At 35.0% G+C, this 24,662-nt stretch overlaps 1 protein-coding gene across 3 annotated transcripts in view; it reads left to right on the top strand.

Moving 5' to 3' along the window:
* LOC131154281 (RNA-dependent RNA polymerase 1-like) overlaps positions 1-10,223 on the top strand; it is a 53,854-nt gene extending 43,631 nt beyond the window's left edge. For all 3 annotated transcript variants that reach the window (XM_058106955.1, XM_058106954.1, XM_058106956.1), the window contains exons 3-5: positions 4,368-6,265; positions 8,043-8,193; positions 9,193-10,223. In XM_058106955.1, coding sequence (XP_057962938.1) covers positions 4,368-6,265; positions 8,043-8,193; positions 9,193-10,026 — 2,883 coding nt within the window. In that variant the 3' untranslated portion in view covers positions 10,027-10,223. The remainder of the gene's footprint in view (positions 1-4,367; positions 6,266-8,042; positions 8,194-9,192) is intronic.
* The last annotated feature ends 14,439 nt before the right edge of the window (positions 10,224-24,662 follow it).

The raw sequence follows: 24,662 nt of genomic DNA on the forward strand, positions 1-24,662 counted from the left end.
CAGCCCATGGAACAGAGGAACAGCAACAGGCCAACAGCAGCATACTAGAAACAGAGTATAATTGATTTTACATCAGCAAATCACCATGAAAACACGCAGCTTCCTACCAAGGATGCTGCACATTCTAACAAAGAGGAAGTGTGTCCCTAAACGACTCTCAAAACAACCAAATCAGATTTGAGGATTGTCAGTTTTGGCTCTTTGTGCTAAAGCTCTCCACAGAACCCAGGAAGAGAAAGATCAAACCGCAAAAGACGTCCTGCTCTCCTCAGAACAGAGCAGAGGATGAACAGGGAATAGGGAGAGAGACAGGGAGTAATAGAGGTAGCTAAGCAAAAACAGCAGCAGTAGGTTCTGAAACCATGTTGAATTTTAGGGTCTACATTTTTGGTCTTAATATCTTACCCTTCCATAGGGTTTGCTATCATTATATATAAGAAGTTTACATAGTTAGTGCCATTTTTTCAGGCAGATTTTCAGCACCTAAATGCTGCCAGAATTTCTGGAACATGCTGCCAGAATTTCAGGCACATGTTCAGTGCTAGCATGCTGCCTGATTTGCAGCATTATTTACAGCTGCTTTGAATATAAACTAAACTAAGGTATTTACATCATAAAATACAAAACATGTTTTCCCACACCTATCACTGAGTGTTTGAAGAAAGAAGAGTTTCATTGGACCCCATTAGTTGCTAGAGCTTTTAGAGAGGTCAAACAGAAGATGATCAAAACACCTGTACTTAGGCATTCAGACTCTAGTAGAGTTTTTGAGGTGGCTTGTGGTGCCTCTAGGATAGGTATAGGTGAGGTCTTGAGTCTAGAGGGACATCCTATAACATTTTTCAATGAAAAAATTTCATATGCCAAGCAGAGATTTAGCACATATGATAAAGAATTTTATGCTGTATTGAGATCCCTCCAACATTGAAGATACTACTTGTTACCCCAAGAGTTTGTGCTCTTATTTGACCCTCTTGCTTTGCGATGCCTAAGCTCGTAGAAGAAGTTGAGTGCGAAGCATGCCAGTTGGGTAGAGTTCCTCAATGAGTACACTTTTGCTCTTAAATATCGTTCTAGTGTTGAGAATAAAGTGGCTGATGGCCTTATTAGGGTAGCTGTAATTCTCCATATCTTGAGAGTTAAGGTCATTGGGTTTGATCATCTGAAGGATGAGTACTCCACTTGTCCTGATTTTGGGATTATTTTTCATGAGGTGAGTGAGGGCTACCATGGGGATTTCATAGATTTCGTCATCCGGGAGGGATACCTGTTTAAAGGTACTAGGTTATGCATACCCTGTACTACCTTTAGAGATCTTTTAGTTTGGGAATTGCCTGCCAAAGGGTTAGCTGGTCACCTAGGGAGGGATAAAACCATTGCCTTAGTTGAGGATGGGCTTTATTGGCCTTCCTTAAAGAGGGATGTTGCTAGGAAAGTGTCTTAGTACCGCACTTGTCAATTAGCCAAAGCTAAGAGACACAACACTGGCCTTTATATACTCCTCTACCATTGCCACACATGCCTTGGAGAGAAGTATAGATTTTGTTCTTGGACTTCCCAAAACAGCTGGGGACATGATTCCATATTTGTTGTTTACAGATTCTCCAAGACGGCACATTTCATTCCATGTAATTAAACTTTTGATTCATCTCATGTGGCTAAATTTTTCTTTAGAGAGGTTGTCAAATTGCATGGGTTGCCTACCTCCATAGTGTCTGATAGGGATATAAAGTTCCCCAGCTACTTTTGGAAGACACTTTGGACAATTTGTGGGACTCACCTGCTGTTTTGTTCTTCTTGCCACCCCCAAACTGATGGGCAGATTGACATTGTGAATCATAGTCTTTGTGACCTACTTAGGTGTGTTGTGGGAGAAAACATGGCAATTGGGACTTGCTGCTACCTACTGTAGAGTTTGCTTATAATAATTCTGTGATTAGGTCCATGGGTAAGAGTTCTTTTGAGTGTGTATTTGGTTACAAGCCCTGTGCACCCATTGATCTTGTTCCTTTGCCACTAGATGCCTGTTTTTTTGAGCCTGCTGAGTCTTTTGTTTGTCACATTCATGAGCTGCATGCTGAAGTTAGGCAAAAACTTGCTATGGGTAAATATGGATTATAAGCTTGTTACAGATGTATATCGTAGATCTAGAGAGTTTAATGCAGGTGATAGTGTCATGGTTTGCGTACGACCTGAGCACTACCCTAGAAATTCATTTAAAAAGCTCCATGCTTGTGCCATTGGCCTTCCTCATCCTTAAGAAACTTGGACCTAATGCATATTTACTTGATTTACCTACTCATATGACCATTAGTCCAATTTTTATTGTAGAGGATTTGACACCTTACCGAGACACTTTTGAGCCTCTTGGTTTGCCATTTGATGCCCATGCAGGTTCAGCAGCTCCTCAGCCTCTCTTTATTTCTCGAGCACAAGAAATAGTGGAGTCTATCTTGGGTGGCGAGTTTGTGACGTCTCCTCACGATGGTTTTCATCGCTACTTGGTTTAGTGGAGAGGTGGCCCCAAGTCGTATGCTACATGGCTTGCCGAGGATGATGTTCATGGCAGCACACCTGACTTGCTGGAGTCATATTTGCAGTCCCATTCTGCGGAGCAGAGTTCCTTTCTGCCGGAGGAGAATGATGGAAGGCCACCTATACCCCCTAGGCTGCCCATTCGGCACACGCATTGTAGGCATAGGTTTAGGGAAGATGTGTATGGAGGACATCTTTGTATATTTTTTTTTTAGAGAATTCTTTTAGTATTTGTAATTATGTGTTTAGTTGGGCCCTATTTGTAAATATGTGTTAGTTGTATTAGTGATGTAAGTGCTGAACATGCTAGTGGATGTACAGTTATTATTTGAATCAGATTGCAGTTTCCCTCTCTATCTGCCTCTCTGTCTCTATCTTTATCTCTGTGTCTCTTCCGTAGGTTCTGCTGTTCTCCTTCTTCTTCTTCTTCTTCTTCTTCTTCCTCCTCTCTTCTCCTTCATCTTTCCCTTATCTCTCTTCTTATTCTGTTCTCTCTCTCTCTCTCTCCCGTAGGTTCTGCTGCTCTTCTTTCTCCTCTCTTCTCCTTCTTCCTTTCTTATTCTCTTTTAATTCTATATCTCACCCATGGTCTTAAATTTTCACGAAATTGTCGAAATTTCCGATTTCCGTCTTGTATAATTTCCGTCAAAATCTCAATGAATCATCCAAAATTCATCGAAATCTCGAAATTTTAGCGAAACTTGTTGAAATTTTAACTACACAATGAAATTTCGTCAAAATTCAAATGAGAAATTTAGGAGTGAAGTGAAATTTCTATCTTAATTTATTTTATCGAAACAAAAGATTATTACAAGTGTTTTTGAAATTATATGAAAAAATAAACTTACAATGATATTTTATTTAACCATTCATGTCTAAATTATCATTATTTGTACAATAAATAATATTTAAATGATTTATGAATTTCATTTGTATTAACTGAATATATTTAATGTACATTATCCTACAAATATGTTTGATACACAAACTATTTTACGACTTTTCCACCTCATACAAAACATAGATGTATTTAATTTGTAATAGATTAGTCCTAAAACTTATAATATTATGTTTGTTGACCATTTCTAAAGTTTCACAAAGAATTTTGTGCTTTATTACAAATTTCTGTTATTTTCAAATCGAAATCGAAATCGAAATTTTCGTTGAAATTTCCGTACTTTTGGAGCTTCGAAATTTGAGTCGAAATCAAATTTAAGACCTTGAATTCTCGCCCCTGTTCTGTTCCTTCCCCTTCTCTGTTCTGTATTCCTGCCGCTGCTCTTCCCCTCCTCTCAATTCTATATATTCTAACACTTGTCCTGCACCACCTAAACATGTAGGTTTTAAATTTATATTTTTAATTTTTTTAATCTTGTATGCACTAATCAGCTAAATACTAATAGGTTTGGAATTCAAAATCCTATTTTCTATGGTTATTGTATCTCTAGGACTAAAGTTACATTTGTTTTTTTTTTTTGTTTTCATTTTATATGGAATTTGAAATTTTATCTTATCAGATATAATAGTAGTACTCAAACTGGTGATAGAATTCACTTGTATACTTTTATGTATAGCTGAAGTTTCTATGTCATCCCAAAGTACTACAGGATGCATGTGTTAATTGAATTTTATTAATGGATTTCTTTTCTTAAATTATTTCTGACTTAAAATTTTATATCAATCATGCATATTGAGTCATTGGCAATTGAAATTTGCTGAGCATATATCTTAAAGTTGAGTTGTACTAATGCTTTAACTAGTTTGGTTACATATATGCAACAATTAACGGATTATTGTTTACAATTTTTGTTTTGTTTTGTTTTGATTCTTAGTTACTAGGTGCCCCTCGGATTTATGAAAAAGATGTTTGCTCTGGAAGTGTATTTGAAGATCCTGGTCTCAACTATTTCAGGGATTCTCCTGATGATCAATGGATTAGGACAACTGACTTCACTCCATCTTGTTGTATTGGTCAATCTTCTGCTCTATGTATGGAGATTCCACATAACTGCCGAATTCCTAATTTTAAAGAATACTTTGTTTATTATAAAGAAGATGATGGCCAGTTTGTTTTGGAGAATGGCTTAACATATTCTGGCAATTCAAATCTTGTCCCCATCCTTCACCCACCTCTTGGAGTTAGCTTACCATATAATATCTTGTTCAGGATTTGTTTATTGGTTCAAAATGGCTGTCTTTCTGGGCCAACGCTCGATTATAGTTTTTATCAGTTGGTTGATCCATGTAGAAGAAGCATTGTTTGTGTAGAACATGCCTTAGAGAAACTGTACCATTTAAAGGAGTGCTGTTACAAACCCGTGAAGTGGCTCAACGAGCAGTACGGAAAGTACTCGGCATCTAGTCAACCTCCAAAGCCGCCTGCCATTTCCTTGGATACTGGTTTGGTATATGTTCGTAGGGTTCACATTACTCCATGTAAAATATATTTCTGTGGTCCAGAGGTCAATGTCTCTAATAGGGTGTTACGCAATTACCCTGATGATATTGATAATTTTCTTCGAGTGTCTTTCGTAGATGAGGAACTGGATAAACTGCATTCAAAAGATTTATCTCCTAGAGCATCTTCTGGGAATGAGAATAAACGTACTGAAATTTATAGAAGGGTGCTTTCCACTCTTAGAAGTGGCATAGCTGTTGGTGATAAGAAATTTGAATTTCTTGCCTTTTCATCGAGTCAATTACGAGATAACTCTACGTGGTTCTTTGCCTCAAGAACTGGGCTTACTGCTGCAGATATAAGGGCGTGGATGGGTGATTTTCATCAGATAAAAAATGTGGCAAAATATGCTGCCCGACTGGGACAATCATTTAGCTCATCTACAGAAACTTTGACTGTTGGTAAGCATGAAATTGAAATTATTCCTGATGTAGAGGTTGAGGGGGTAAGAACCAAATATGTTTTCTCTGATGGAATCGGAAAGATCTCTGCCGATTTTGCTCACAAAGTGGCTGTAAAATGTGGCTTGAAACAATTTACTCCATCGGCATTTCAGATTCGTTATGGTGGGTACAAAGGTGTTGTGGCTGTTGACCCAACGTCATCAATGAAATTATCATTACGGAAGAGCATGTCCAAGTATGAATCACAGAACAAAAAATTAGATGTTTTGGCATGGAGCAAATATCAAGCATGTTTTCTCAATCGTCAACTGGTCACTCTTTTGTCCACTCTCGGGGTTAGGGATCATGTTTTCGAAAAGAAGCAAAGAGAAGCCATAAAACAACTGGACCGTATCTTAAAAGATCCGTTGAAGGCACAGGAGGCACTTGAGTTAATGCCTATAGGAGAGAGCACAAACATTCTCAAAGAAATGCTGATGTGTGGGTATAAGCCTGATGATGAACCATTCCTCTCAATGATGCTGCAAACATTCCGGGCATCCAAATTGCTGGATTTGCGGACTAGGACAAGGATATTTCTTCCAGATGGAAGATCCATGATGGGATGTTTAGATGAAACCAGGACCTTGGAATATGGTCAGGTATTTGTGCAATTTTCAAGCAGTGCACGTTGGGCATGTTATGATGATTCCCCCTTTATGTGCTGCGACAGCAGATCAAATCGGCAGACTCTCATTGTTGAGGGAAAGGTGGTAGTTGCTAAAAACCCCTGTTTGCACCCAGGTGATGTGCGTGTCTTAATGGCTGTTAATGTGCCAGCTTTGCACCACATGGTGGATTGTGTAGTTTTTCCCCAAAAGGGAGTCAGGTATGATACATCACAATACCTTCCAGTCAATTGGTACTTCTGCGACAGAGTCATGCCATGGTATTATTTGTTGGATGATCCTTTCATATTAAGGATTGGCTTCCCTAACTTTTTCTCATGCTCATGCCTATCTTAAAGAGAAACATATTGATAAAATTCTTGATGCTCATGGAAATAAGCAGTACTAGTCAGTATAGTCAGTTACAGATGAAATGTCAAAGTCATTCCTTTGTATTTAATATGGTAAATTAGAAGATAAATATATCGGTTTGTTGCATTGCATTGATAAATGGAGTGCAAAAAAAAAAAAAAAAAAACTATGACTTCACTAAATTATGAACTTTCCAATCATTGTGCAAATAAAAAAAAAAGCTAAAAAATATTAAGCTGCATATTAAGTGATCACATAATTTCACTGTTGACTGCATATAATGTAATCACATAATTTGTATCTTACTTTTAAAAGATACTAACATTTTTCTCTGCAAAATGATTTACACTATTCGTACATTTATTTATGATGCATATATACATTGCTAGTTAATTTTGTTTTCTTAATTTATTTTTCTAAGTTTAAACATTTAATTTATCCAAAATAGATTTTTATTAATGTTATTTTATCTAAATTAAACCAGTTTTTTGAATTTTAAAGAATATAAAATTTATTTTGGGTACTTCTAGGTCTATAATTTTATGATGAAGGAATTTATAGAAGTTGTATTATTATCCAAGTGATGTTAGACCCTTCACAATAATTTTAAAGACGTTAGAGGATTTTATGTATTTCATTTTGAATATACCTTTATATAGTATTTATAATACCATTATATTTTATTTTTTTATCGGATGAATTTTTTAGGTTTTAAATGATCCTATTTAAAATAAAAATATTAATTGCAAATTTATCAAGTTTTCTTGAATTTCAGAAATGCTTTGTCTTACTTTTAAAAGATGCTACCATTTTTCTCTACAAAATGATTTACGCTATTCCTACTTTTATTTATGATGCATATACACACTGCTAGTTAATTTTTTTTCTTAAGTTTCTTTCTTTAAGTTCAGACATTTAATTTATCCAAAATATATTTTTATTAATATAATTTTATCTAATTTTGGTTTAATTTACTTTCTTTTAGAAGTGTTTTGTATTACTTTAAAAATTAAGTATATTTTTCCACAAAATGATTTACCTATAAATACTTTTATTAATTTATAGCATGGGTATAAATATAGGTATGTATATACTGTTATTTTATTTTTTTAAACCAGGTTTGTTTGTTCTTTTATGTTCAAACAATAACTTGTAGACATTTTAGATGTAATTTTTATCCAATTTTGGTTGAATTTACTTTTTATATATGGTATAGAAATAAGAATATATGGTCTTACTTTCAAAGATATGGATATTTATGCTCAAATTGATTTACATTATTTATAGTTCAATGATATAGTATAGAAATTTATTTCTTTTAGGAATGTTGTCTTTAAAAATATTAGGATACCTTTGCTCACTAAATTGATTTAGAGTGTTCATACTTCTACATAGCATAGAAATTTACTTCTTTTAATTAAACTTACTTAAGATAGGGATATTTTTGTCCAAAAAATTATTTGCACTATTTGTACATTTATATATAGTATAGATAATATCCATTTGCGTAGAATTCTTCCTTGAAGTTGTTTGCCTTTGATTTTGGCTGTTGGGCTCTCATCCATTTGTTCAGAAATTTCTACATTTAAACATTGTTTGCTGGTATTAACTGAACTGTAATATCAGACCTCATCCCAATGAATGTTCGGGGAGTGATTTGGATGGAGATATCTACTTTGTTTGCTGGGACCATGAACTAATTCCACCACGGCAGATCCAACCTATGGACTACACACCTGCACCACCTATACACTTGGATCATGATGTGACAATTGAGGTGCTGTTCTCTAACATACTACATAAATCTGGAACTCATTATTTGATGTGCATATTCTTTTTGTTCAACCCTGTTAAAATTTTTGATGCCATTACAAGCAAATGGATACTAATTCCTAGAATTTTCTTTGCTCTAATTTTAACCATCACTTGGAAGGTCCCTTTAATTAAGTGATGAGTCCATATTTAAAAATGGGGAGGGATTGAGGACTTCTGGTCTTAAATGGAAAATTTGAAATTATAGTGTAGAGTTTCATCACAAGGGCATATTTTCCTCGGTTTACTTAGCAATTAGTGACTTTTTAAAGTCCTTCATTGACTCAATGTAGCTTCTGAAAACATATATATCATGTGAAGAAGCTTAGTCCTAGTACCCTCTCCATCTGATTTTTTAGGCAAAAATTAATTCTTATATATATTGTACTTGTAATCTTCATCACTGCTATGTACTATAAATTGAATGGTAATAACTTAATATGGTCTTAACAACCTACAAGCATAATTTCGGTTGGTTACCCCTCTTTATGAATCTTCAAATAGAGAAGAGAATCCTCCATTTATGTTTTGAATTCTGAATCTCATCAATTTAGTAAGGGCTTTATGCAGAACTTATAGTACTTTCCTACAACTGACTCGCTAAATACTTGGTTTTTTAGTATTATAATTTTAATACCAAGAAAAGGAATCTCACTAGTTTGGGTGAAGTGTACAATTTGTTAGAGATAGTTGCCATTCTCTTATTATAATTATGGGCAACAAACAATATAAAGGTTGGGGTATCCAAACTCAGGTCTGCATTTGTTTATATATACATGTATATACACCCACACTTACGTTTAGGTAGCATTCAGTGGTGAATTTTTTTAGCAGGGATAAAAAATTATAATTTCGAGACAGCATTTTTTTTGTCTTCTCTCAGTGGAAATATTGTAGTATCTTGTGAAGATGCACCTGTAACACTGTAGTTCCTCAAATGTTGCTTCTTTCTTCTGTGGTACAGGAAGTTGAGGAGTACTTTGCCAACTATATTGTTAATGACAGCTTAGGTACCATTGCAAATGCCCACACTGTATTTGCAGATAGGGAGCTCGAGAGAGCAATGAGCAATCCATGCCTTGAGCTTGCAGCGCTATTTTCAGTTGCTGTTGACTTCCCAAAAACTGGTTTGCCTGCTGAAATACCATCTCATCTACATGTCAGAGAATATCCTGATTTCATGGAGAAGCCCAACAAACCCACCTATGAATCACACAGAGTGATTGGAAAGCTTTTTCGGGAAGTGAAAGATGAACCAGACAGAAGCCTTATGCGATCCTACCCTTGTGAAACGGCCAGGTGTTCTTATGACCCTGACATGGAATATGATGGGTTTGAAGATTACATTGCTGATGCATTTTATTACAAAAGCAATTATGATTTTAAGTTGGGGAATCTGATGGATTATTATGGGATAAAAACAGAGGGTGAAATTATCAGTGGGAGTATTTTGAAAATGTCAAAATCCTTCAATAGGAGAAGAGACTTGGAACAAATTACTGTGGCTGTGAGGTCCTTGAGGAAGGAAGCTAGGGCCTGGTTCAGTGAGCAGGGAAGTGGGTTGGATTTTGGAGAGGATGATGAATATGCTAAAGCATCAGCTTGGTATTATGTCACATATCATTCTAGTTATTGGGGTTGCTACAACGAGGGAATGAATCGAGATCATTTCTTTAGTTTTCCATGGTGTGTCTATGACAAATTGGTTCGCATCAAGAGGGATAAGACGAGTATCCGAAGGGCTCTAAAGTTGTCATCACTAACGCGCCAGTTTGATCATGGATTAAGTTTGAATTAAATTACTCTATTGTACTTGAGATGTGTAAATATAAATTTAGCTCTCTGATTCTCAAGAGTGTTTTCTAAGCGCGTGTATATCTAGAAATAGCTGAACATATGATGGCCCTAACTTCCACCAACGTTTTGTTGGTTGACAGTTGTATATATACTTGTATTTATTGATGTAGAAGTGTTATGCTGATTCGTACTAGAAAATAACAGGTCTATGGTCTATGGTTCCTGCAGAGTCCTGATTTTCCTTGTGTCGTCATTTGATCTTGTTTTAATGAAAAAATTGTACAGAGTGGCTGCCTTATTTTCCAATGCATCATTCCTTGCCATAGTTGGTTCAAAGTTTACCTAAACCATATAGAATCATCTTCATCGACTTGGTGCCATCTTTGCCTCTGTTGGAGCCAATGCAACTTTGAAAGCACAACATCTCATCTCTTTGCTATCTCCTGATGGTCTACTAGGATGACCTAGACAAAAGTTATTGGTACTCTGTTTGGGAACATGAACTTCAGCATGTGTATTTGAATTTAGAGAGTGCAAACACAAATACGTCATTGGGATTTTAGCTTCTGAAGTGTACATTCGGTTGAGTAAAGTCAAATTACGGTATTGGTTTGAAATTATGGCGTGAACATCAAATGCAAATTCAAATGTATACATGACAAAAATTCCCCTTGTAGGTCTTCATAACTAAATTTTCTCCCCTCAAATCTCAGTCTCTATAGTTGGGAGTTCCATTTGATACAGCCCCAGGTGCATATTAATGTGATCTTCTTCCTCTCTCTCTCTCTCTCTCTCTCTCAACTGATCATGATCCTATGATTTACAAGCTTCTTTTCTCATTCAGACCAAAGCCATCACATCCTTCTCTCTCTCCCCCTCAACTGATCATGATCCTTTATAATTTGCAAGCTTCTTTTCTCATTCAAACCAAAGCCATCACATCCTACTCTCTCTCTCTCTCTCTCTCAACTGATCATGATCCTAAGCTTCTCATCTGACTGCAAGATTTGGTATGATGTTCTATAGTGTTAGCATCTTTTGCGATGGCAACTGCACATTAGTTTTCATGGCAATTAGGTTGAAAGAATTTTTGATTTCATATGTCAAGTTTTTATTACTACATTTGCAAGCTTTAATTGTCTTTAGTAAATATTATTTTCATATTGTTTTTATCCGGCTATTTGGATCATTGGATGCCAAGTGCTATGTGGTAGTGGTACAGGTTTATTATCTTAATTGAAAGCAACTTTGGCATGAAAATTATTCAACTATACTTGGTGTTTTAGCCGTTTGGTATTAATGTAAAAAATTATGAAAACAAAAACTAAAAGCCATAAACAGAAACAAAATCTAAAACCAGCAACTTATGTAAAGTTAAAACAAACTAAAATTTTAATTAAATAATTCTTATATTTGCCTTCAAATCAAATAATATTTTAAAATTTTTTATTAAAATAATAAAAATTAAAAAATACTTATAGTAATAATAAAAATTATTATAATTATTCTACTTATTTGTTATATATATATATATATATATATATATATATATTCAAAATTCACTTTATAATAACAATCTTATTGTACAAGACAACTGAAAAATAGTAAAAATATTTTGTAATTGACTGATATTATTTTTTTTAATTTTTTAAAAATTATGGGTATTTTTATTTTAATCTTATTTAAATTCATATGATGATTTTATTTTAACTCTAATTAAAACTATGTATAAAATGAATGATTTAATTGAAAAAAAAACTATTTCTAGATATTTAAATTTTCTGGTAATAGGTTTCCAAAATAACTGAAAACCATAATCAAAATAGAAAACTCTCAATATAAAAAACAAACATTTATAAAATTTGTTTCTTGATATATAAAAATGAAAACATAATTTAGAAAACAACTATACCAAACATGCCCCCACTTCATTGAAATTATTGGTTTGATGATGTTCTGCATAAAAGACAAGCATTTGAGCATGGATAGCACAGTAAGTATTTTTTTTGTGCAATTTTTTAGTACTAAAATCTAAATCATGGTTTTTTTTGTGGCGTGCGTTTCTCTTGTTGTTTATTCTTTCTAGAATTTAAGCACTTAATTTTGAGTTTAAGCCAAATTGCAACTAGCTAGATGTAGCACCAATGTTGAAATCCCAAAGAACAATAATATTGGTATACCTAATATTGGTATACCTATAATGTTATAGATAATCTAGAATCCAAATGGCTACTTATATAATCCCATTTCTATTTATAGATTGGACAAAATTGAAGCCTTAAATGTTGAATAAATTGAAGAGGAGTCTTTGTGGGGTTTTGAGGAAGTCTTACTATGACATGCAAAACTTTTGTTAATTAAAATTTGTGCTCGTGATTGCCTTGCTGCTATTTTGGATTAAGATATAACTTGGTAAATGGAAGTTAGTACTCTCTCTCTATAAACACAACATTACATTGGCAGAATTGCAGTACAATAATCAATGAATGAACTCAGGTGACCATTTTTGTAGGTCAAGTTTTTTCTTTGCTGAAAATTTCTAGGCGCTCAAGAGTTAACATAGCGAGTTCTTTGCTGAAAAATAGGATAAAACAGCATTTTGGGGTTTTTGTTGCCACACAAAACCATTCTTCACTCCCAGAAGAAGATTACAATGTTCTGCCATTGAAAAGAAAAGACAGAACATTGTCAAGTAGTCAAGTATTCATGTTTCACGGAGATGTTAAGATTTAAAGTTTTTTTTTTTTTTTTTTAATGATTTGTTCACTCGTTTATCAGTTTTGTTAAAAAAAAGCATATGCATGAAATATGAACTTTCTTTTATATTTGATGAACAACCAATATTTAATTTTTGCATCATTTTTTTATTCCTTCCCTTAAACAACATAAAATTTAATTTGATTTATTAAATCTTATTGACTCCTTCCTTGGATTTTATTGTTTAGAGAAAGTATGCACATGAAATATAACTTTTTATTGATAAGATGTAATTTTTTTTTTAATATATTGTTTTTTTTTTTTTTGTCCATGCATTAGTATATGCATATGATTTAAAATTAATTTTAAAAATTTGTATCGAATCTTACATTTTCATTCTCGATTCTTGAAACTAAAAATTTAAGAGTCACTCTCAAACTATAATTATGGTGGATATGGGAAGAGTCTCATGTCAACACTTTATACCAATTATGACAAACAAAAAACAAAATGTTATGAAGTCTCTCACACTACGATGTACTACCAAGCATAACTAGCACTTGTTTAGGTCCTTAACTACTAAAGATAATATTTATAAAACCTAACTAATCTCAATTCTGTAGAAAGTGAGAAAGTTGGGTGTCGAACCTTAGGGACTAAAAGTGCAGTTATCAATCGTTTCCAATCTAGTTTATTATAGCTTTGTGTAAAAGAAAGTAAAAATGAGAGATTTTGATTGGGTTTTCTAACATCATACTAAAAGCATGTAAAGTCTAAATTATCTCTACTCCTACAAAGCAATGCTCAACTCATAAATCAGACGTAGGATGTCATGTACATAAACGTCGTTCGGTCAACTATCCGTATTAGGGTATATGGTGAAAGGAACTGTTCGAGAGCATAAGGTAGCAAGGGTTCACCAATCGTCCGGAGCACAATCGAGAACTGGAATATATCCTATCTCAATTACCACACAAAAACTTTTTAGTATCCATAGCCTACAATGTATATCTGACTAAATCGATCGTAGTGCTATCATATTTCTAAGACTTCATCACAATTAAAGCAGTAAAGGAAAGCAATAAAGGAAAGCAATTAAATCAAAGCATGTAAAACAAATCAAGTAAATGGAAAGCATATAAAACGTCATTCTATTGTAATTAGAATGTCTGCCACTAACACCAGAAAATACAATGGAAGACCAGGAAAGCAGTAAATTTAATCTAAGTCTAAAATATTTTGGCTCTCAATGACGTCTTAAGTTTGTCACTAACCTAAGAGAGGCCAAAGAGGAACCCTAAGAACATCTTCGAAGCTAGTATTTATACCCATTAGAGCATACAAGGTTTGAATTTCAAAATAGGAAAGTTTTGCCAGTATCTCGCGCAGAAGATCGTCATTGTCGACCAAATTGCACCCATGCTTTCCTTTGGTCACGCCCTAGTAAAGGTTTGCGGGAAACCAGGAATTCAACTTAAGATTCTCTCGACCTAGTCGCATTATTGGGACTTGCTGGTCGAGTTGATAGTCGAGACTTGCACAATCTCAATCTTCTAGGAAATCTAAGGAACTCAACATAGTCGCCCTTCATGGTCCCCTTGGTCAAACACTTCATCAAGACTCTCGGTATTTCTTGGCTCAATCAGCTTTAGTGTCTCAACTTAGTCACCCTCGAGGGTCACTTGGTTGATCCCTTGGTCAAACCTTACAACATTTCTTCTTCAGTCTAAACCTTAGAGTCTTTAGCTTGTGACTTGGTCGCCCCTTGTGTTGCTGGTCGCACCACATGGTTGAACAGAGTCTTCTTCTCTTTTGATGATCCTAGGCTTTAGAGACTTGGCTCAACATCTGACTTAGGCTTTGTGTACTCTAATTTCCCCTTTAGCTCCTCGTAATGCCTAACTCCTCTGTTTTAACCTGCTTTTCATGAAACACGAACAAACCTTGCTTAACTTCGAACTATGTTAACAAAGTGTTACGTACAAGATAAATGAGGGTAAATAAAGGTAATTGATGGCCTAAAATAGTACATTTTAGGGACTTATCACAACCCCCAACTTACACTTTTCTAGTCCTCGAGCAAAGAAAAATTTAAGAAAACTTAGAAAATCCTATCTACCTAATCTTTTGTGGGAAACACAGTTGCATTTACGATATGCAACAAGGCTTTAAATCCCTAGGTTGATCCCAGCAAAAGTTGTAGTCTCATGAGAGTTTCCAGGGTGATACCCACAAACACCACTCTCAGTAAACATAAGGTGATACAACATGCAACACACTTATGTCATTTTACATACAAGAATATAACCTCATTACACACATGCTCTTTTATCCATAACTTTGTTATACAAACAACTTCGAAACAAATCACTCATACGAGTTTCAACATGGTATAGCCATTAAGAAAAACACACTCATAGAGAATTAATCCAGCAATTACAATTCAGAGTTAATATTATCATGTAAATTCAAGTATAAATAGGTCACGTCAAGGCATGTGTAAAGTCCATGATCTTTCTCACTCAGGATACCCTTGATCACCTACAGAACAGTCGTTTTGACTCTACCTCACTAGTATACCCTAAGAAACACTTAGAAAATGGGTTCACTCTCATATGTGAGGAAGAATGCCAAGATCAAACATCCCATATATTTTGAAGAATTGACGTTAAGCATGGAGTGCACTAGTCTCATGAGAATGGGATCCAGCCCAAGAATGAAGTGTCGGGCCCTTTCCCTAGCATCTTCTCACCACCACACCTAACCAAGACCACCTTAGATCAACTTATTCACAGACCTAGCGTGAGTACAACTTATGCATCATACAGCTGAAGAGTCTTTAAACGTGTAAGAACATATGTGTTGTGTCCCTACCTTTACCTTTTTGAATTTAGAGCAGGTCACTATATATTTTTCATTTCTTTTTCTTTCTTCTGCTTATTCTTTTATCATTTTCTTTCATGGTTTGCTAGGACAATTTTCACAACTTTTATGTCATCTTCTTACCTCCAAAAGGAAATTAAGCTTAAAAAGGAGTCTATGAAATAAGTCTATCTCTAGGGATTGCTTAAATATTTTAATATTTAAAAAGAAAAAAAAAAAAAAAAGCACACACACACAACATTGACACTATCAGTTGAACTTATATCTGTTAAATCCATGAAAAAAAGGCAAGCCACCTAAAAAGCACAAGACACAAAATATGCTGCCCACTCAAACAAAAGAGCGCCCATAGCAAGAAAGATTTGAAGAATACAGAGAAGACTCAAAAAAGTGCAACCCCACAAGAAAACAGTGGTGATGGCAACATGCACTAGCACGCCAGGGTAAATTGTAGGCTTGAAATGGCAGTTTAGGCCTACAAATATAGGAATAATCAATGTTTATTGCCAGTTCCACTGGGGAAAAAAAGACCAATTGTCTAATGCATACATTGCAAAAATTACGATCAATATTTTCAAAATAGCATTAGCAATACAACATAAAAGAAATGCAAGTATCAAGATCTTCAATGTTTTAAGTTTTCCTTCAACCAATAGAATCCTCACCGACAACCTTTATATATAGTCCCATTTGCTGTGGTTGAATCTCTCCAAGTACTATAGTGTCATTGTCTTTAGTGAATACAATACACACACACACACACACACACACACACACTAAAATTTAAAAATATAAATTCTGGCATGCTAATCAGTTTAGTATTAGAATTTCATGGCATACTCAAACATTGAACTAAGAGTATCCTAGGTAGGTTCTAGCTATCAATTTGATTAAATTTCTAGGAATACGAATCAGAACTATATGACATGTATATGTTGATATGCTTTATTTGTATGACAGTGAACTTATTCAATAAAAGGGAGCAAAGCACCACAGAGAACAACACACTAGGGGACAGATCAAACAATGACGTTAATGTCATGTTTGGTTTTTGGAATGAAATGAAATAGAAAAGAATAGAATGAAAATTTGAATAGAAAGCAAAATGAGTTTGGCCCTTAGTTAAAATAGGGGTTTGGGCCTAGGTTTAAAATGGGTTCTTTGGGCTGCGAGTCTTTAGTATGGGCTCGTGGGGGGTTTTCTTTCTGGTTTAGTTCGTAGGTATAGGTCCAAACTCAAGTTCAGGTTTAGGGGTGCAGGTCTAGGTTCAGGTTCAGATTTTAGGGCTCACTGTGCTCAGATCTGCAATGACTCAAGGCTTAGGTCTAGGTTCAGATTTCAAGGCTAAGTTCCTACTTTTAACATATGCACCAATAGTTACGGGAGCAAAGGACTCATCATAATCATTACCTTCTTCTTGATTGTAACCTTGAGCTACTAATCTAGCCTTGTTACATACTACAATGCCTATTGGCCTAGCTAGGCTTACAACTCTTGATTTTGATGATAACAAAGTAAGGTTATCTAATGTGTTTCCAAGTGATACTATTTCAAGCAAAGATGATTTCAGTAATAAAAAGGAAAATCCAAATGCTCAAACTTCAAATGCCATATCTTGAAAGCTCACAACGATCAAGGAACAAGGAAAACCTTACATAAATACAAGTGATCCATAATGAAAGCTCAAGGAAGCTTGAAAGATCAACGACAAAAAGGAAAAGATGATTTCAGTAATAATTAAAGCGACAAAAGGAGCTCAAAGCAAAAAAGCATCAAATTTGTTTTTAGAACAAGTTTTGTAAGTACTTCAAGTTTGTTCAAGTATGAATTTTCATTTTGAAGCTCTTTAGGCAAAGACACACTTAGAAACCTGAAGTTTTAAAGTCTTGGAACATGTTTTTCAAAGTTAAACAAGTTAATATTCCAAGATTAATTAAGCAAAGATGAGAGAGATAAAAATTTTTTTAAAAGAAGAAATCTGCTTGACAGATGATTGTCTGTCTATGGACAGACGACTGGGAAATTAAAGGATTTTAAACAAGGAAGACAGAAGCATGCCAGACGACTGTTAGGCACTTGACAGATGACTGTCAGTGCAAAATGAGACGTCTGTGTGGGTTTTGTCAATCGACTACCATTCTTTTGTATGTTTTAAAAAAACCTGGTTGTTCAGTGACAGAAGACTACCACCCTGAGGACAAGTGACTGCCACCTTTCTGTTTGTAAAAATTATATTTGAAATACATGGACAGACGACTACTAGAGAGCACACAGTCGTCTAGCTCGCGGCAAAATTCAAAATACTCAACGTGCATATTTTTAAAATTTCAATTACTTGAAGCCCAAATTAATCTAAAACTAGGACCCTACTCCAAGTAAACTTGGGGAACAAGTTATAAACCTTTCTACATCTATAAATACCCTCAAGTTACATTAATTTAGACACCAAGAAATCAATTCAGCAATCAAATTCTCTTTCAAGCATTCTGAAATTTTGAAAGTTCTTTGTTGCTCACAACATCCACAAAGTTCTCTAAAGTCTTACTGATTTCTTACTGAGATTGTGCTTCAAATACTAATTCTTTCACCTATTGAAAGATTCCTATGGTGATAAATCTCTAGAGCTTCAATTTGAATTTCATATTATGAATTTTATTGAAGTACATAGTTTTTTTATTTGTACTAATCAACTCTTGAGGAGCAATTCTTGTACATCTTTTTTTAAATCTTTGTAGTAGATTGATAGACGGTTCGAGTGTTTAATCATTGGACCAACAAGGAAATATTGTTTAGAGAAGGTGGGCTCTAGCCTTAACCAAGGAGTGTTGTAATCAGTATTGTTCCGCCTGGTAAAGGAACGGTGATAGTGAATCCTTTGGTGCTTTTGCCAAGGGCGAGGACGTAGGCTGTGTTGAAGCCGAACCTCGTAAAACCTTGTGTTCTTCTCTCTTCCCTATTCTTTACTTTTCAGCAAAGTTTATAAATTGCGTGGATGCTTTATCAAACTCTAAATTCTAAGTGTTTGGTTGTTAAATAGATTGGAAGGTAATTTGTTTTGGTTTGATCAGCATTAATTGTGAAAATCGAAAGGGGCTACGTTGATTGATCATCCTTAACTTATTAATCTGAAAGTTTATTTAAAAGCTGAACATTGGGAAGAAGTGTGTTTTTGAATTTTTGACAGAGGGCTTATACAAGTTCAGCAAAGTTTTTCATATTGATACAAGGCTATTGTTACAAGAATTAAAGTATTGATTATTTTGTTTTGGTTGTGATTACTCTGAATTAATTTTGTGATTGTGTTGTAGTTGTGGATTGAATTTTGTTTTAAAAATTTATGGTGTATTTGATAAAACAACAAGAAAACAAGAATTCATTTAAAAGACTTAAAAGAGGTTAAGGATTCTTGAAGAGAATTAAAAGAAATTGTTAGAATTGGTGTATTCCCAAGAGAAGGGGGGGGGGGAGGTAAATTGGAATTTTAAACTTTTCTCCTAGGTTGAACTAGATGTTAGCTGAATATTACAACCTAGAGTCTTTTTATGTAGTTCCAAATACACAGATAAATATACTATACAGAAATTTAAATTAAGCGCATCATTCACATAATAACATACACGTGCGTTAAATATGAAGTGCAGAAATATGAACTGTTATCGGGGTTCGGCCAACTGTACCTACGTCCCCGCCTCTAGCTCACAAGCTTGAGGATTCCACTAATAGCTCACTTAAGGGTGGAGCGGCACCGATTACAACCAGGTCAATTAACACAGGGCTAACCTCAACCTTAACTAGGTCAATTAGCGGGGCTAACCTTAACCTACACGTCTTACCAGGATGGTGCACCTAGCTTTCCTAACCGGATCTAAGCCAATTCGGGACTATTCCAGGACTAGTCTCCCTCTTCAGGCCTGTTCCTGAAAATACAACTGATTCACTCAATCAATGAAATGGTATAGTGATTATGCTTTCAAGTAAAGCAGATATGTACCCAACTACGCGAAATTACATACACCACAATATGATTTAATATGTAAGCTCAGTGTGATCCAATATCTCAACTCTCAGATATATTTTCTATCAGTGTGATGAGTACGTGAGAGTATCAACAAGCAATCTTTGTATCTCAAGATATTCAATCACTAAGTTCACACAAAGATATCAAGTCTCAAATATTTCAATCAGCACGATGTCTCAAGCAAGGAAATATCAAATAATGTATATGCTTGGTTTGCAAAAGATGTGTAATCTTTGTATTCAGCAAATAATATATGAGTGAATGAATATTGCAACAAAGATCACTATCACTTAAATAAATATTTTTTCAAAGTTATATCAAAATAAATCCCACAAGATATTTGGAAGTGTTTTGAAGAGATTTTGCAATCCACAGACAAATACAAACTTCACAAGATATTGCAATGAATATGCAATACTCAGAAGTTTAATACAAGTCTTCTCAGAAGTTTAATACAAGTCTTCTTAGGAGAGACTTATTAACAAAGTCCCCTAAGAATACTTAGGTTTAGCTCTCAATAAAAATCATATCAAATAATCACCAAACAAGGAGAGCAAACCTTTCAACACAAACACTCAATCAACTTACAAGTGATGTAGGCAATAATAGAAGGTAAGTATGAGTGGTTGGGGCTTAGATATGAGTATTATAGGTTTTGGGAATTTCAGAGAATCTCTTTTAATCAAATTGGCTAATCCCATACAAATTATCCCAAATAAGGGGGTATTTATAAACACCCCATGAAATATAACCGTAGGGACCTATTGAGAATAATCAGGAAAGTTTTAAATCATTTTAAAATAATTAATTATGTTTAAAATATTTTAACCATGGAAAAAATCAGGGCAACCCGAGAGATCTGGTCGATTAGAAACCTTTTTGGTCGACCGAAGTTCATATGGTTCGGTCAACTAGGACACTTTTGAACTGGAGACTCGGTCGACTGAAATGTACATGTTCATGGTGATTTTCTATTCTATCAAGGTTCGGTCGACCAGGCCATTTTGAACTGAATGGTTTGGTCGACCAGACAGTTTGGATTTCTCTCGAGGACCCTTGGTCGACCAAGTAGTTGGCATTCAATTTTTCCTCGGTCGACCAGGTGGTCAAATTGTTGACCTCAGGAGGGTTCAGTCGACCAGGGGATTTGAACTACAATGGTTCAATCGACCGAAATGTCAACCGTTCACCCAGACCGGTTTCGGTTGACCGGGGTAGAATGAACTGCCAAGGTCAGTCAACTAAAAGTGCATAAAGTGTGCATTTCGGTCCTATTATGATTCACACAAACTCTATTCAAGTGTCTAACATTCATAGGTGCAATGGTGAGTGTCCTAGGGTCATTTTTGGGTCCTTTTGAAGACACCAAAAGAATCCGGTGTCAGTCAACCGAAGGGTAAACCCTAAGGTCTTTCTAAGGTCACTTTAGGTTGTATTTGGTTTGAGCTTACGTATTATATCATGCATGTGATATGTGTGTGCTTATTACAAATCAAAGATCCTAATTAACTATTACAGACCAATTTTGCAAATGAGATATATATTACAGCACTAAATATAAATTGGTCTTCAATCTTTATTTGTTCCATGTGCATTATGATCTTTGACAATTGAGGTTCCTGCACATAATCTCAAATACCCATTAGACACAATGAGTATTTATCATAATCAAAACTGGGCATGACCTATAAGGTCAACAGAAATTTTAAGACCCAATTCACCCCCCTCTTGGGACTACACCTTGCTTTTCAATGCCATTTTCATCCTTTTTATTCCTATAGACCCATTTAGTGCCAACTACTAAATGATCAGTGGGCCTAAGAACTAACTTCCAAACTTTATTTCTTTTAAACCAATTCAATTCCTCTTGCATAGCTATTACCCATGAATCATCATTGATTGCTTCATTTATATTCTTAGTTTCCTTTTGATATAGGAATGCACAATGATTACACATGTTCTTCAGTGAGGACCTAGTGGACACCCCTCGTGACGGTTCACCTATGATCTGGTCCATAGGGTGATTCTTCATGAATTTCCATTCCTTAGGGAATTCAGAATATTCTAAAGAGCCGTCATTAGATGGTGCTCGAGTTTCATTGCTCTCATCCTTGATTTCATGAATCGCTAAATCTTTTAAAATTTTTCTTATGTCTATATCATCAACATAAGTAGGTTTAGAAAACAAAGGATTTTCTTCATCAAATGCTACATATATGGATTTTACAACAGATAGGGTTCTCTTATTATAGACTCTAAAAGTTTTACAATTTACTGCATATCCTATTAAGATTCCTTCATCTGATTTAGCATCAAATTTTCCTAGGTCCCCTTTATCATTTAGAACAAAACACTTACATCCAAATACATGAAAGTATGAGATGTTTAATCTTTTTCCTTTCTACAGTTCATAGGGGGTTTTATCTAGACTGGTTCTAATGGACACTCTGTTCATTACATAACAGGCAGTGTTCACTACTTCAGCCCAAAAATATTTAGGCAGGTTATGCTCATTTAGTATGGTCCTAGCCATTTCCTGAAGTGATCTATTCTTCCTTTCAACATCTTTATTTTTGAACTCTCCACCTCTATCACTTCTAATGTGTAAAACACCATACCCTTTTTCATTTTGAAGCTTCTTACACAAGTTGGTTAGCATTTTACACATTTCATCCTTGGAGGATAAGAATAACACCCACGTAAACCAGGAGTAGTCATCAACAATGACGAAAGTGTATTTCTTTCCTTCTAGGCTTTGTGTTTTAGTGGGGCCAAACAGGTTAGGTGAATTATTTCTAGTGGCCTTCTAGCGGAGATTAACTGCTTCTTCTTAACGCTAGTCTTGGTTTGCTTCCCAAGTTGGCAAGCATCACAAACTTTGTCTTTGTGAACTTTATGCAGGGTAGACCTTTAACTAATTTTTTTCTAGCTAACTTGGATAACAAATCCATGCTAGCGTGTCCTAGTCTCTTATGCCATAGCCAACTAGATTCATTTGAGGCTGTGAATCATTTAACCTTTTGAGATACTAGGTTTTCAAAATTTATATAGTATATGTTCTCAACCCAGTTTGCAAAAAACAATATGTCAGGCTTTTCAGTATGTTCAACTATGCATTTTTCTTTTTTAAATGTTAAATCAAAACCTTTATCACTTAGTTGATTAATGCTAAGTATATTATACTTTAACCCTTCAACCAACAGTACATTATCAATTATCAAGGAGGGTTCATTACCGACTTTGTCGATGCCGGTAATTCTACCCTTAGCATTATCTCTGAAAGTGACATGTCCACCTTTATTTAGTGTTAATGACGTGAACTTAGTCATATGTGTTGGAAATGGTGTGATCCCAAGAGGGGGCAGAGGTGAATTGGGTTTTAAAATATTTTAGTTAAATTAAGCATTTACACTGATTCACCATATATCATATCCCATTCAATGTACACACGTGTATGTAAAATAATTTTAACAATGAAAGTAAACATACACGTGTGCAATATATCTTATTTAAATCAAATGTGTGTATGCAAATAATTATGACATTAAATAAATATTCATACACATATTGAAATTAAAATGCAAGAATTTAAATAAGATAGAGAGAGAATAACACACAGAATTGTTAATGAGGTTCAGCTAATACTGCCTACGTCCCCACCTTGGGCATACCCCTCAAGGGTTACACTATCCCTGCTTGCTTAAATGTGCGGAGCAGAAGCCATTTACATCCTCTCCTTACGGGGCGAGGAAAACCTTAGTTCAATTTCTGGACCGAACTGAACCGATCTCACTTATGGGGCTAAGACTCCCTAGTTCAATTCTGGGCTAAACCCAACTGGTCTCACTTACAAGGCTGAGAATCCCCAATTCAATTTACGAGATGAACCCAACTGATACAATAAAAAATATTTTTCATACATATAAACATGCTTCTAAATACAAGCACAAATGTACACATTTAAGCTCAATACATGTACTCTCTAATGATATGAGTTATGCTCAGTAGAGTAAGGGTGCTAACATTTTCAATCTTTGAAAAATAATATATATGATAAAATGCTTAAAGATCTGAACCCTATAAAATATTTCTCCATAAATATTTTCATGAGAAGTAGGAGAACCTAGGGTTTTGGTTTTTCAAATAATTTTTGCAACATAAAAATTTTTCTATGAAAGCATGGATGCAAAAATAAATGCCCTAAAATAAAGATGCTCTCTTTCAAAAGATTTTCCAAAGAATAATAAAAAGAGTTGGACAGTGTAAAAATTTAACCCCAAAGTGATTTTTGAAATAAGAGTGTGTGTGGGGGAACTTTGATTAAGTGAAAAATTTGAGAGAAAATATTTGTTAATCAAAGTTGCTAATTTAAGTTATGAAAGGGGTATATATAAAGACTGGGAGATTTTTTACCATTGAGGACACACTGGGTATTATTAGAAAGCTTAATTAATTTAAGCATTTAAAAATATCACAACCCGAGAGGTTCGATCGGCCAATTCATATGGTTGGTCGCCCGAACAAACTCATAGCCAAAATAGGGTTCGGTTTGCCATGGGGAGAACCGGTTGGCTGGGACAAGGTGATTTCCCAAACCTTCGTAGGTTCGGGTGCCCAGTGCATGGTTTGGTCTACCAGTTCATAAGGATCAGTCACCCAATGCCCTTTTGAACTACAAGTTTGGTAGCTCAGGGACAGTGGAAAAGTCAATGAATCGGGTTTGGTCAACCGTGGAAGCTACGTTCATTTTGATTCGGTCGCTTGAGGCATGGTCAACTATTGACCTCCAGCTAGTTTAGTCGACCGAGGCATTTTATATTACCAAGGTTTGGTCGCTCGAAACATCACAAAAAAGGCCTTTATGTTCTGTTTGGTTTCTTATGCAATTTCAACCCTAGTGAAAAAGCATGTGACATTCACGTGTAAGGGTCATGGTTCCTATTGTCATTCTATGGCCTAGGTTTCTTAATTAAGCCTAAAAACACAACGTCAGTCGATCAAACCTAAGGTCTGTCTGTGGCCTATCTGAACATTAAGTC

The sequence above is a fragment of the Malania oleifera genome, chromosome 4, assembly GCF_029873635.1.
Source record: "Malania oleifera isolate guangnan ecotype guangnan chromosome 4, ASM2987363v1, whole genome shotgun sequence".
NCBI lineage: Eukaryota > Viridiplantae > Streptophyta > Magnoliopsida > Santalales > Ximeniaceae > Malania > Malania oleifera.